This window comes from Serpula lacrymans (genome assembly GCF_000218685.1).
Source record: "Serpula lacrymans var. lacrymans S7.9 unplaced genomic scaffold SERLAscaffold_5, whole genome shotgun sequence".
Taxonomy (NCBI): domain Eukaryota; kingdom Fungi; phylum Basidiomycota; class Agaricomycetes; order Boletales; family Serpulaceae; genus Serpula; species Serpula lacrymans.
In genome coordinates this window covers 1,585,706-1,600,501 of record NW_006763294.1, presented here as the reverse complement: position 1 = coordinate 1,600,501, position 14,796 = coordinate 1,585,706, and the positions used below count along the sequence as shown (strand labels likewise).

At 41.6% G+C, this 14,796-nt stretch overlaps 4 protein-coding genes across 4 annotated transcripts; 2 read left to right on the top strand and 2 right to left on the bottom strand.

The window, feature by feature from the left end:
- Positions 1-3,044: 3,044 nt before the first annotated feature.
- Positions 3,045-4,267, bottom strand: SERLADRAFT_368127 (uncharacterized protein; the record flags this gene model as incomplete). Its single annotated transcript, XM_007316683.1, has 3 exons — positions 3,045-3,262; positions 3,436-3,525; positions 3,556-4,267. 3 exons carry the CDS (start codon positions 4,265-4,267, stop codon positions 3,045-3,047), a joined length of 1,020 nt encoding a protein of 339 aa, XP_007316745.1.
- Positions 4,268-4,515: 248 nt separating this feature from the next.
- Positions 4,516-5,721, bottom strand: SERLADRAFT_407308 (uncharacterized protein; the record flags this gene model as incomplete). Its single annotated transcript, XM_007316682.1, has 3 exons — positions 4,516-4,583; positions 4,643-4,955; positions 5,371-5,721. 3 exons carry the CDS (start codon positions 5,719-5,721, stop codon positions 4,516-4,518), a joined length of 732 nt encoding a protein of 243 aa, XP_007316744.1.
- A 5,785-nt stretch (positions 5,722-11,506) lies between these two features.
- SERLADRAFT_385387 (uncharacterized protein) lies at positions 11,507-11,923 on the top strand (the record flags this gene model as incomplete). The annotated part of the gene is made up of 1 exon (XM_007316681.1): positions 11,507-11,923. A coding segment is annotated over one exon (178 nt), but the record flags the coding sequence as incomplete, so codon positions are not given.
- SERLADRAFT_385384 (uncharacterized protein) lies at positions 11,920-12,213 on the top strand (the record flags this gene model as incomplete). The annotated part of the gene is made up of 1 exon (XM_007316680.1): positions 11,920-12,213. A coding segment is annotated over one exon (294 nt), but the record flags the coding sequence as incomplete, so codon positions are not given.
- Between the last annotated feature and the right edge of the window lie 2,583 nt (positions 12,214-14,796).

Sequence of the window (14,796 nt, the reverse complement as noted above, 5' to 3'; positions counted from 1 at the left end):
CTACTTACACTTCACTTTTTGCACTTTTACTTTTATTTTTCCAAGTCACATGACCAGTCATGTGACCAATTACTTTATTCTACATTTTCGACTTTTCATAGTCACATGACCAAGTCATGTGACACAACACCTGACCAGTGTCTAGACTTAGCATGTGACCGGTCACATGCTAGGCATTGGACTTTAAACCTTATTTACAACTGTACAGTACCTCATGTATTTTAGTATATATACAGGAGCAATACATGGGGAAGGACTCAGCGAGTCCTCCTGTTGTCTAGCACAACAAACCCGTTGAAACCTAAGGGGTGATCCCTTCCTCTCTTCTCTTTTGCTTGTTCAAGTTGTGCGCCAGAGTAAGAAACTCTTGGTTGTTACACCAGAAATGTGAATTTGAAAGGAAAGATGACCAGATTTGACCAGACCTTGTGCTGGAAATATCGCAATATCTTTCTAGAAAACATCAATAGGTAGGCCCCTACAATGCCAGATACTTACTGAGCTGATTGGGGCCTCAAAGTGTCTGAAGAAATGAAAACAATGATGAAGTCGTGACTAGGCAATTGAAACAGGTAATCACACACCAAGATAATCAATCAAAGACCACTAGCTCCGCTGTCATGCACCAAAGTTGATTGGTAGCATGGACAGGTGTCAATAACGAAGCGAATATTCAAAAAGACTCACCTTTGCACCACACAGGCACAGTGCCACGTGGAATAGTAATTAATATTGCCCTTTTTGAACTTGTGGCTGATCAGCACCACCTCTATTAGGCAATCCAGTCACGCTCACCTTTGCTTTTCCATTCGGTACTTTCCGCATTTCGGCATTTCGGCAAATTTTTGCGTCGCCACTGGCTACACATTGCATTGCGCCCTCGCTTTTGTCGTTTCCCTTACTCCCCTTCCTTTGCCTAGCCCCACCATGGGCCCCTTCCTCTCCTTTTTATTCTCACCCGACGGTCGTTTCTGGATCCCCATTCTAATCCACTTTTCCATCACCTCCACCCTCCTCCTCCTCATCTTCTTTGCACCCCCACCATTTCTGATGTCACCACTTCCTATCCGCTTCCATCGCCGATCCGTTGACTACCACGTGCCACTGCTGATATCAGCAAAGCCCCGGCGGCCGGTCCAAATAGGGCAACAGGTCCATCTTCATGACGTCGATCTGCCATCATATACTATCAAAACATCGGTCGCTCGTCTTGCCTGGTTGGAGCGTGGGTGGGTAATTTTTGAGCTGGAGAAGGTTCATCCCCTTGCGTCGCCCATGTTCATCGCTGTCCCATTCACTTGGGTACACTTATCTTTTGTCCATCGTCTTCGCTACAGCTACACCTACCACACGCTGCCTGGGACTCACTTGTTCCAAATTGGAACTACTTCTCTCCCTCCCTCGTTTGATCAGGTGGTCCAACACAACCAGTCCATTGGTAAGGCCATGGAACTATCAGATTTGGACTAGGTGGTGGACCGGTGGCTCCAGTTTCTTTTTTTTCAGCAGAACATTCATTTACAGTGCGATTATTTTTGAATTTTGAATCATTTTTATGGACACATATTTTTTTAGAATGCCTGACTGACAATAAAGGAACTGTGTTGATACTGATAGTGTTTTGCCTTGCCCTTTTTTTTACTGCATCTTCCCATGACATCATGATCTTCCTGCTCTCTTTTTGCTATTGGACTTTACTTTATGGCTGTACAAACCTGTGACATTACTCACAGCATTTATTGTTCTATCCCTTTCTTTTCTTTTTTTGACAATCTTATCCTGTACTACCTACGCAGGATTCGTCAGCGTACATTCCTTCCTTCATATTCTTTCTCATTCTTTTTGCACAGCTATACTGTGCATAGCCTACTTCTCTTTTACTATATAAACCCCTGTATTTTACCTTGTAAAAACAACAAGAACTCCAATCCAGACTTCTTCTCTACTCTCAAGTTCACTACTCTGCTACTTGTGATCCAGTGTGGTCACAACACTTCCCACTTCTACTACTGTCAACTGCTGTCATCGTCACTTCCCATTTTTGAAGTTATTGTCATCCCTTTCGATTAGAGTCCTTCTGAGCACTACAGTTTGTGCGTCAGGAGCCTGCTATCACTGGGAACCTCATCATATTGTCGTTCTCAAACCTACCTTGTGCTACGATTAGCAAGGTAGTGCTCATCTATACTCGTCACTAAGCCCCCTATCTTCTACAAATTCAACTATCCCTCCTCCTCAAAACCCACACTCATACATCTCTGGGTTTTACTTTGAAGGATCTTTATACGTACCACCCCACGAACAACCAGACCACTCCACTGTTCTAGGAGGCAAAGCCCATAAACAAGTTCCGTGGAATCTGGGAGGATTGTGTGTTAGTTTGTTTTTGTGTGTGGTTTTCTAACAACAGTTCTCATCATCGACACTGCTTTGGTATGTACCGCACATACCACCAGTGTCGGGGCTTGGTATGACTTGGCGGAATTTGACTAGTAAGATCCGCCTGATTTTGTCTATGAGTGCCACTGTGACCCAGTGTAACCAGAAATTGCAGAACCATTCCAAAACATGTGTCACCTTTTCGGTTTTGTTCCACTGCTTCAATGCTTTAAGTTCTTGCTTATTTTTTTACATAAGCAGCTAAAAAAACTAAAAATTATATTTACTGGTCAAGTTCCAACAGTCTCAAGCTCAACGACCAGCATCAGGAAAAACCATTTTGCTATATAGCTGGATATGTTTCTATAGCTGCTATGATAGCTATTAAATTCCTATTATAGCCAATAAATTTTTATGTGAAGCCTTATAGTTACTATGTCAGCTATAACAGCTATACCAGCTCATTTATGTCTATGAGAACCTTTTTCTGATACTAATAATGATAGAATTAATATTCACCAAATAGTTTGGTACGCATACAAACTAGCCCAATTATTTAATAGAAATCTATCACAAACATCCAAAGCATTTTCTGTACCCCAGTGAGCAGGCACTTGATCTTTTCCAAACAAAGGCAACAAGTGGCAGCCTTGTTGTATACTGCTCTATGGTACTATGGAAGCTGGTGGAGTACCATCAGCTCCAAGTGCAGGTTTTGTAATCGCATACATCATATGTGCTGGATCTGCACTACCTTTTAACTTGGTGTACCATTCAATGTACGCCAATGGAATTTTGGGCCAATGTTTTGGTATACCAACAAAACCACCATGAAAAATGGCAGGAAGCTTGAAGATTACTTTAACTCTTCCAACATGTGTACCTATGTCATGAAATATTAATTCACAACTTGAAACTGATCTTGAAATTAGAAAAAAATATTACCAGCAACACCTGTTGACTCTGCTTCTAATGAGTCTAATACAACAACATTATCAAACTATGGAGCAATTCCTTTGGACCTAGGTCTTGCTTTGATGACTTTGTACTTTACACTTGCACTAGCATTATCTCCAAGGTGAATTGGAGTGAGTTTGAAACTAGTGAATACGTCAAGTGAATCAAATGGGACATTTGCAATATTGACTTGATTTCTGGACATATAACCTGGCTGACCGTGTATTAGGCGATTCAGAAACTCCTTGATATCACGTATGAAGCCATGACATTGGTGGTTTTGTTGAATTGATTGAAGGGGTTGTTGTGGAAGAGGAGATACTTTGGCTATGTTAATACCTAAGCCAGACGAATTCTGGAGAGTATCTTGCTGACGTAGAACTGATCTATTTTGTAAAGAAAATTGATAGCATTCAAACCACACAGTTTTTTCTTGCCTTGTAAGCCAGGTAGTCATTTGTGGACACTCATTCCTATGATTTGATGCTCTCCATGCATCCTTGGCCATGTCTATGTGGAAATGTTCAAACATTTCTGTGTTGTAGTTATTTGTAGCCCCAAACCAGCGAATAAAGTCGACATAGTGTAGTAGAGAGTGAAATTTAGGAATATTGAAATTTTCTCTAACACCCAGAGTGACAAAAATTGCTTTGTTTTGATGGAATGTTTTGAGAGCATCTGATAGATATCCAAGGGTTGTATCGCTGTGTGTGGGGTACTGAGCAATGTAAATGAAGTCCAAGAGTGATCTAATTGCGATAATTGCCTGCTTGGGGAGTTTTCCTACAAGGCATCCTAAAAGTATCTTGGCCATATCTTTTCTTTCGCCTCCAGATATCTGAGAAAGAGGCGATAAACCATTTTTGAAATGCTTTAATCCATATGCAGGAGGTAAAGTGCATATTCTTGCATCCAGTTCCTCTGTACCCATAAGATCTTGGCAACATGTGGACAATATGTTTAATGACACCTTGATATAACTGATGCAAGACGTCGGGGGTAATGCAAAGATGATTATCACAGTAGGGAAATCCTTCCCAAAATAGCCTGTAAACACCTCCAGATACATCTTTATCCATACATTGATCAAAGAATTCTCTCCTTGAGTTCGAAGATGAGGCTTGATTAATGACAGAGAGAGTCCAGTCAGACGTCCTAGGTTCCCCAGCTGCTTTATTTTCAAGGTCTGTTGCTGGACACCTGCACTTGGGACATGTTCCATACTTTGAGCAAGTCACCAGACATTGCTCAGGATAGTCGGCAACATAGCAAGCAAGAATAGGGTGAATTTTTCTCACATCTCCACCTGTAACCTCCATTCCTTTATGTCCAGCCTCAATAAGTGGCTCCAAAATCATCCGTACTGAGGCATGGAAAAGTCTTTGAACACGTGCTGTCTTCTCCTTTGTTGTTAAGCCTTTTTTCACCATTTTATTGACAGACAGATATCCAATAAGTACACAAGCGTGCTGAGAGGGTTTGCGCCTAATAGAGCTGGGTATATTGCCTAGTGTAAGATACACCGGATATGCAGACTTGTCGCCTGAGAACTGAGTCAACTGAGTTTTGTCTGTCGCTATTATAACAGGAGCAACAGATGCTCCCTGAGGTAGAAGAGCCTAAAATCAAAGAAATAAGTATGAAATTTAGAAAGGAACCACTGGTGTGAATATATTAACCTGTACAGAATGCCACCATTTCCACATCTTATTAAATATACAATCATCCCTGTTGCTATTTGTGAATATTCTTGAGGGTTTATATACTATGTCTGTCGCATGTGCTGGATTGCCCAACAAAGAAGTAATGGCTTGTAAGGGGTCTCTATATTGTATAAAGTGTTTTTCTTCTGGACAATCATCAAAGTGTAGATATTTTGAGTGCCATTTGGCCCTTTCAGGAATTTTGGAGTCGATAATTTTTAGAAGGCTTCTGCTATTTTGATAAGAAAGGCCCAGTCTCTGGGAAAGCTGGCGTAAAGGTTGGAGGTCAGTTAACATAAAACATGAATCAAAGTGTGGAGGCATCACTCACTTCAGGAATTGCCAGTAATCTGTCAAGAGATTTTTGGCCAATCCCCTCCTGCAATGCCCAATGTGCAAATTTCCAGTCTAATTCTGTGGAAAATGGAGCCCATCTATTATCTGGAAGATCAACGTCCATTTCATTGTTATCTTGATGGAACTGGTGAAAACTCTCCCTCCATTTATTATGAGCATCCAGATCCACCCTTATAACCTTGCCAGCATTCTCATTTTGTTCCACTACTCTTTCATCATCATCATCATTGTCATCCAGATTAAAGTGCAGGGAGTGGGGGTGATGTGAACTGCCAGCCTGCATCTCTGGGTCAGGGTTCAAGTCATCCTGGGTGTTGCCTTGCATTGCAGGATCATTCAGGAAATTGTTAAATGGTTCTTGTAAGTGTTGAGGAATATATCTTCTGACCCATCTGAGTCATAATCTTCTTGGTCGTAAACATTTTCATCCAAGTTGACTTCATCAAATACTACTTGTTCAGGGCCTAGGTTGTCTGCCTCAAGTTCTCTTCTCTTTCCTTTCCTATATCAAGCACACATTGCTGACATTGATAGGTGAGCCATGACACCTTGTGGTGTTTTCATAAGTTTTCCACATGCAGGACATGTGCGATCAACTATACTTGGTACGTGTGCCATTTTCTCCTTGAACCTATACTACACCATATACATCCAGTCCCTGATTGCTCCCAGCAAGTGGCTAGACACTTCCTTCAAGCTTTGTTCTTAATAGGTGAGGCGGTATGGAGAGGATATGGAGAGGTTCAAAAAGCGCAAGGATAGGTCTAAATGTTAGTTTTGGTGATTCTGCACCTTTGTGCTACCTATATATTTTCATTCCTTTCTCTATCTATTCTTCTATCATTCACTATTAATTGTGTTCTCTATTATTTTGCCTTTGTGGCTGTTTTGTTTACCTTTGTTTACAAAGCATCGGACAGTACTGCAGAGTCCAATGCTTCCTATTCTCTAGTTACTCACATTGGACTCTAGAAAGCATTGGACTTTGCAGTACTGTCCGATGTTTTATAAACAAAAGTAAACAAAGGAGCCACAAAGGTGAAATAATAGAGAACACAATCAATACTGAATGGTAGAGGAATAGATAGAGAAAGGAATGAAAATATGTAAGTAGCACAAAGGTGCAGAATCACCAAAACTAACATACAACCTGATAAGATTGGATATTGATCAGACAAGGGATTGAAACTGGAGCTTTTTGGATACATGCCAGCTTCTCTACCAATTGAGCTATATGGCCAAGGTTATACAATATAGGATCTTAAACATGACATGCAACCACAGAAATCTTATACAGTATAGCTGTTGCATACTGGGCTGGCTTACAAATCAGAGCTATTATCCTATGGAGTATTGGTATGTCACAGTATATTCTAGCATAACCAGTCCGGGCCGGTCCACACGCTGTCCCATAGCTGATATTAACCATGGGTACTACCCTCATTCATTTTAAGAATTCTAGTACCACTGCATTTAGTTTAACTTTCTCAATCTAGTAAGGCCCAATCCACCTTTTGGTCAGTTTTCTAGACTGCCAATCTTTTAATTTTAAGTGGTTGGTATCCAACCAGACCAGGTCACCAGCCTTGTAGTCAGGGGCCTTAGAGTGTCTATGCTCTGCCCTGTTTTTCATCTGCTCCACTTTTGAATAGTGCCTTGCACGTTGCATCTAAGACAGACTTCATGTTCTTGACCATAGTTCCCGCAGCCTTGCTTTTGCTTTTACCAGGTTCTACACCTATTCTGGGGAGGTACAACCTTCTAACCTTGGGTAGTGCCTTCCCTGTAGCCAACAACTGTTTGATATTGTATGAAAACTGGGCTATCTTTAGCCACTTGGCCCAATCTGTTTGCCTGTCATTAATAAATATCCTGGTTAAGCCTCTCTGCTTGTCCATCTGTCTGCAGATGAAATACCATTGATAATTTAGGTTTCATGCAAAGATGGATTTCCTCCATGCATCTTTGTAATCAATGACATAATCTACAACTCAGACAAGAAAAAGGTCTATAGCGCTATGCTATATGAAAGATGTTATAGCAGCAACTTGGATCAAAGCCAAGGTGAAAGGATATAAAACCAACAACACCACATGGGCACACTTTATAAAAATCCTGTACCACCAGCTTCAGAATAGTAAATATCAAAACAAACAGCCTCAGCATCCCTCATGAAGATAAAAATGAAACCAGAAAAAAAATCAGTTGCATTTAATTCCAGGTTGATGCTATCTGCGGGGAAAAGTGGAATCAATAACGAAGCCATGAGTATGGTCTATCAGAAGGCAATCTGCACACCGCTGCTCTGAGGAGCCATAACTTCAGGAGAATTAAAAACTATTAAAGACTGGATGAACAGTGTAGTAAACCTCAACACCAATTGGGCCAGTGTAAAGACCCTAGCTGTATGCCGGTGACCCGAGCAGCGTAGGACTTAAATCTCAACAAGTGTTCAGACAAGCAAGTATAAAAGAGTAAATCTACAACTGGGATATGTACATGGATATCGTGCTGGTTATATAGGAAAAGGCATGAGGCTACGGGGAGGTATGACGTAGCGTATTGGTAACTAACATGTGTATGTAGTGAGGCTGATTGGTAATGTGTATTACTAATAGATCACGTGATACTTGATAAGATTAGATCAGGAAGAGATTAGATAAGGTGAGATAAGAGTTTTTATCTCTTGATTAGATAAGAAAGCTGAGTCAGATGGGTATGATCGTGACATTACCCCCTCCTTAGGACTTTCGTCCCGAAAGTGAGGATCTAGTTTGCCTGTTTCCCAATTGTACAATGTTTTTCGAATTTTTGTTGGAATAGTAAAGTTTTCGAAGGGTTGATAGTTTAGAGTAAATTCTATCCTTCGAGGTGCACTAGGGTTTTTGTTATGAAACTGTTTTACAAGTTTCGATGAATGTTTTAGGTTTGACTCGGTTTCCCATGTGCAATCCTCTTTAGGAAAGTCTTTCCAATGTACTAAATATTCTAGTTTCCCACGTTTCAATCGTGAGTCTAGAACTTCTTCTACCTCGTATTCTTTAATTCCATCCACTATCACCGGTGGTGCGGTTTTTGGTTTTTTCTGTGTTTCGAACTCTGGTTCTCGGAATGGTGTTAGCAGTTTCTCGTTAAAAACCGGATGTATGTTCTTCCATCGTCCAGGAAGTTTTAGTTTATAGGCTCCTTCACCTATTTTCTTTTCGATGGTAAAGGGTCCGTGTCTTTTATCGTCGAGCTTTTTTGCAGGTCTATCAGTAGTAATATGTTCTGCTTCAACATATACCTTGTCACCTTCTTTGTAAACGATAGCCTCTCTTTTCCCTTTATCATACTGTTTTTTCATGTTTTCTGCTGCTTTTACCAGCGATTTTTCTGCTTCTTTCCTTGCCTCTTCCATCCTCTTCACGAACTCTTCCGCACTCTCTGTCTTTACCGTACTTCTGATTCCCTTCGCGACTTTCGGATGTTGTCCAGAATTTAGGAAGAAGGGGCTGTAACCAGTTGCGGAGTGTGATTTGTTGTTGTATGAAAATTCCGCTAATGGTAGCCATTCTGCCCAATCCGTTTGTTTATGGTTTATGAATATTCTGAGATACTGTTCTATCTCTTGGTTAATTCGTTCCGTTTGTCCGTCTGTCTGTGGGTGATAAGCGGTCGAGGGATTTCCTTTTATCCCGAGGAGTTTGTAGAGATCTTTCATGAAATTGGAGACGTATTGCGGTCCCCTATCTGAGATGATCTTCTCTGGTATGCCATGATTTCTAAAGACATTGTCTCTAAATAATCTGGCCACTCCTTCCGACGTCACTTTGTCATAAGTTGGCATGACTTTTATCATCTTCGAGAATCTGTCTACCACTACGAGTATCATGTTATAACCCAGAGATTCCGGCAACGGTCCGATTAGGTCTGTGGTAATGATTTCCCATGGTCTAGTCGGGATTTTTTGGGTGTAACGGTGCCGCTTTCTTTTGATGGTTAATCTTAGTGCGTTGACACGTTTCACAGCCTTCTACGTATTTCCGGATATCTCTGTCCATGTACGGCCACCAATACCATCTAGTTACCAGTTCTTTGGTTTTATACTGTCCGGGGTGTCCTGCTACCGTGGAATCATGGTTTTCTTTAATGATATGTTCTCGTAATTTCCCGTCTTTGGGAATATAGATTCTTCCTTTGAAGATCAACATCTCATCCTCCATCCAAATTCCTTTCTCTCTGTCTTCTCCTTTCTCTATCATCTTCCGCGCTACTTCGTCTACGTTCATCATTCTTTTGCAAATCCATTTGTACAGTTCCACTGCATCGGCTGATTGCTCTGCCATGTGTTGTCTTTCATTGTGTGAAATCATCATACGGAAATGTTCTGCTTTTAGAACGATTACGTCTTCATTGTCATCCACCCCCCTTTCATGGTCTGCTCGTCTCGAGAGAAGATCTGCTTTGATGTGTTTTGTAAATGTGGTGGAGCGTAAAGTGATAGTTGCTCAATTCCATAACCCATCTAGCTTGTCGTCTGTTGAGCTTCTGAGGTTGTTGTGCCTTGTGCCCTAATGTGGTAGTAATGATCGTCAATAGAAGCATCCTCATAGTCCATTAGTGTCACGACTTGAACCAGAAGCGCTAATCTGAGCGCTAATTTCCTTTTTCATTTCTTTGATATCTGATCACATGACAGATAAGATATGTTAAGCTGCTGCTTTAGCGCGGATAACATAACACGTAGTTATATCAGATCACGTGACCACCACGTGACACGAGTCTAGAATTATTACAAAGAACATCAGTCAGCGCCTCATGGCTGACTTTCAGAAACATATATATAGTAGACCATCATGTACATACTTTCCTCAGTTGTTGATTAATTCTCAATCGTTACTTGAAACACTACTTGTCTGATTAAAAGCTTTTATCCCTCCGTTAACTCGGTATAGGGGATAGAGGTTTTACACAATCAACAACTGCTACGAGTACCGTTTATGAACCTAACAGCAACAATCCTAACAACCATCATCATCACCATCATCATCATCCTACTAATCCTAACCCTACTCAAACACTCAACCCAAACCACCACTACTCTTCCACTCCATCACATCCCTACTCGCCCCGACACCATCTTATCTTTCTTTCCCGCCAACGTATCACCTTCCTCATCCCAAGACTCCTTCGTAACCATCCCCCTCTAAATACATTTATATCATCATAATCTCTTTGGTGTGGAACCACTGAGATTTTCTCGGTTTTACCTAGTTTCATTTTTCGATTTCCTCTGACCAGGCCGCGCATTTGCGTCCGCCAGTCGGGAGAAGGACTGAAAGCCTAATAAGCTGGTCACATTGGGACAACCGTTCGGACCCCAATTTATCACTATACCTTTTACATAAAATTCGTAAAATACAAAAATAGTTACCATACCTACATAGTCAGTAGTGGGCTGAAGAGGACCACTTTGACTCAAAGAGAAATAGATAGACTACTAGGATCTTAGAAAGCGGTGTATCGATCCAGCTTATCACTGGTGAACTCCTTTCTATGCTTAGTAGAGACTTTTACATTTGGATCGGAGAGCAACACATTTACTCTCAAGATTACGTATTCAAAGGGAAATTCCCTTTACCAGAAATAGAACCCATCAGAATCCCATCCCCTTTAATCAAATCCGAAACTCCCCCTCCTCCCCAACTCACGCTCAATGTCCAACCTAGAATATCGCGATCTGCCCGAGCCATCCAACAGTACGGACAGCGCATTTACCAGGGAAATGATGGACGCATTACCCAGAATAGAAACTCCCCCCCCGAAAGAAGCGCGATTGGAAGCATACGTAAAACAAGAAATAGAAAAGGCAATAAGACAGACACAAATGCACTACCAATCGCAGCTAGACGAGGCACTCGAAGAAGTGAGCGTCTTGCAAAGAAAACTAAAGAAACAGATACAGCCACCTCCAGAAAAGGTGGAAAGAAGTAGAACGGCACTGGAGAAACCCGAGAACTTCTCCGGAGATAAGAAAAAGTATAGGGCCTTTAGAGAGTCCTTATTACTGCATTTCGAAGATGATGCCGTATATTTCAAAGATGATCGAAAGAAGATAAGCTTTGTGCTATCTTTTATGAAAGAAGGAGAAGCCGCGGCCTTCCGGACCGATTGGCTAGAGAACCGAGTCGACGCCCAACAGCTGGGGCTCGATATTACAAACACGTACGGAAGTTGGCCGTATTTTGCGGACAAAATGGAAGAAAGGTTCAAGGACAGTTTTGAAAAAGAAACTGCCAAGAACGAAATACTGACCCTGAGACAGGGCAACGAAACCGCCCAAGCCTTCTTTGAAAGGTTTGAAGAGAAGAAAAGATGGGCGGGATACACAAATAGAATAAATGAAGAGTTCCTAGTATCTCTACTCAGAAGGAATATGAACAAACCGCTAGTGGATAGGGTGATCTACGGCGGGCACATTCCAAGAGATTACCAAGAGTGGAAAAGGGAACTCATCAGAATAGACTATATTTGGAGAGAGAGAGAGAAAGAGAAGAAAGGTTCCGATACTGGGAAGAAACCCTATTCGGAACAAAAGAAAGAAGGAGAGAAGAAGAAAGACGGGACCGGATATACCTATACCGGTAGTGGAGAAAGAATGGAGGTGGACAAGGCAAAGTTCCGCACGGAAGGACGATGCTACCGATGCGGAGAAAAGGGACGTAGAAGCTTCGAGTGCAAAGACGCACAAAAAAGGAAGCCACAATTTAATGTCCGAGAGTTTCTGGAAAAGATGATGAAAGAGGAAAGGGAAAAACTCCTTGAGGGTTTTTAAAGAGGCCAGCGGTACCGCATCGACCGACTGAGCCTAAAGACGTTTCGAATCGGTTTCTTCCTTTGACTGTAGATACATGTGACTCAGAATTGTTAAGCTGCTGCTTTAGCGCGGATAACAATAAAATTATTTCCACTCAGACAAAGAAAGAAATCCGAAACGAAAAAGATGCAACTAGAGTAAAAGCGGCGCAGAGTGATAAGACATCCGCAGTTCCGACGGCGGGCGAATCACTAAAAAGTGCAGCATTTACGATAGAACCTAAGATTCCTACACCCGATGCGGCGAACTCTACGGAGGAAAACGCAGCAGAGACTGTAGAAGAAAGGTCAGGAACCCCTTTGAAAAAACCTAGAACAGAAGTTTGGACCCCAGAGTGGGTAGTGGATAGGCTAAGAGACCAAAAGGAAGAAAGATCCATTGGGATTCTAAGTGCCTGGACACATAAAAAAAGAACGAGAGAAGTAACCCGGGAAACGATCAAAGAAATCAACCGGTTACCAAAAGTAGAAGCTATACAAGCGATCATAGAAATTGCCTCCCCAAAAAAGTACATTAGGGGCACCCAAGGCAATCAAATGAACGTAAAATGTAAGCTTACTACATTAGATACTCTCCAAACAGAAACAGTCGAAGCACTATTGGACAGTGGATGCACGGGGAGTTGCATCGACTCCCAATTTGTGAAAGACAAAAGATATGAGACAAGGAAGATACCGAGACCTATTCCAGTCTATAACGCAGATGGAACTCTTAATAAAAACGGAGCCATCAATGAATTTGTAATACTACTCATGGAAATCGACGGACATGTCGAAAAGATACATCTTGCCGTAACCAATCTGGGTAACGGAAAAATGTTTCTAGGACATGAATGGTTGAACAAACATAATCCTAAAATAGACTGGAGAGAATCGAAGTTGACCTTTGAAAGGTGTCCTGAAGAATGTAGACCAAGGATCCGAATCTCTGATCCAGAGGAAGATCCTGAAATATTCTTTGAGGAACTACGAGAAGATGAGAGGATGATACAGGTGAATCTCCATAATTTCGAAGATGCCACGATCGACGATCAATATTACTACATCAGAGCCCAAGGCACAATGGCACAGAAGTTAGCAGAAGCCGCAGGCAAAGATCGAAAAGAAGGAGGATTCGAAAAGATAGTGCCAAAACATCTTCATCAATACAAAGACGTATTTGATAAGAAGGAGTTCGACACATTACCTGAAAGAAGACAATGGGATCATGCAATCGAACTAATACCGGGAGATCACTCCCTAGATTGCAAGATCTATCCATTGGCAAGAGGAGAGCAAGAAGAACTAGATGCGTTCCTAAAAGAGAATCTGGAATCGGGACGGATCAGACCATCAAAGTCCCCATTTGCATCGCCATTCTTCTTCATTAAAAAGAAAGACGGGAAGTTGAGACCAGTTCAAGATTATAGGAAGCTAAACGATATCACCATCAAAAATAGATATCCACTTCCGTTGATCGGGGAACTAGTAGACAAATTGAGTGGAGCCAAATACTTCACAAAATTGGATGTAAGATGGGGATATAATAACATCCGAATGAGAGAAGGAGATGAGCATAAGGCGGCGTTTAGGACAAATCGGGGATTATTCGAACCACTAGTCATGTTCTTCGGACTGACAAATTCCCCCGCCACGTTCCAAATGATGATGAACACGCTTTTTAGAGAGTTGATAGATGAAGGATTAGTAATCATATATCTAGATGATATCATGATATTCACAAAGGATATAGAAACACACCGAGCAACGACGCGACGTGTGTTAGAAATCCTGAGAAAAAATCATCTCTATCTTAAACCAGAAAAATGCGATTTCGAACAGACAGAAGTGGAATACCTGGGACTGATCATCTCAGAAAACGAAATTCGCATGGATCCGGTGAAGGTAGAAGGAATCAGCAAATGGCCAGAATGCAAAAATAAGAAAGACATACAAGCATTCTTGGGATTTGTAAATTTCTATCGAAGGTTCATAGAGGGCTTCGGGGAAGTAGCCAAACCATTGACCAAGTTAACGGGAAAAGAGGACTTCATTTGGGGAAATGAACAACAAGAAGCATTTAACACATTAAAACAACGTGTAGCTTCAGCCCCGGTGTTAGCTCTCCCAGTACCACATGGCCAATACAAAGTAGAAGCGGATAGTAGTGACTTCGCTATGGGTGCTGTATTATCACAAAGACAAAAAGATGACTGGAAGCCAATTGCATACCTCTCCAAAGCGTTAAACCCCACAGAACGCAATTACGAGATCTATGACAAAGAACTTCTTGCCATCATGACGGCACTTAACGAATGGAGGCATTACTTGATAGACGCAGAAGAGGAATTTGAAATATGGACAGATCATCAAAATCTACTGTATTTCAAAGAACCCAAGAAGTTGAACAGGAGACAGGCGCGGTGGATGACAGAGTTGAGCCAGTATCATTTCACGATACATCATATGCCAGGAAGGAAGCATATAAAAGCAGATCTTCTCTCAAGGCGGTCAGATCATAACAAAGGAGAAAACGACAACGAAGACGTCATACTACTGGATG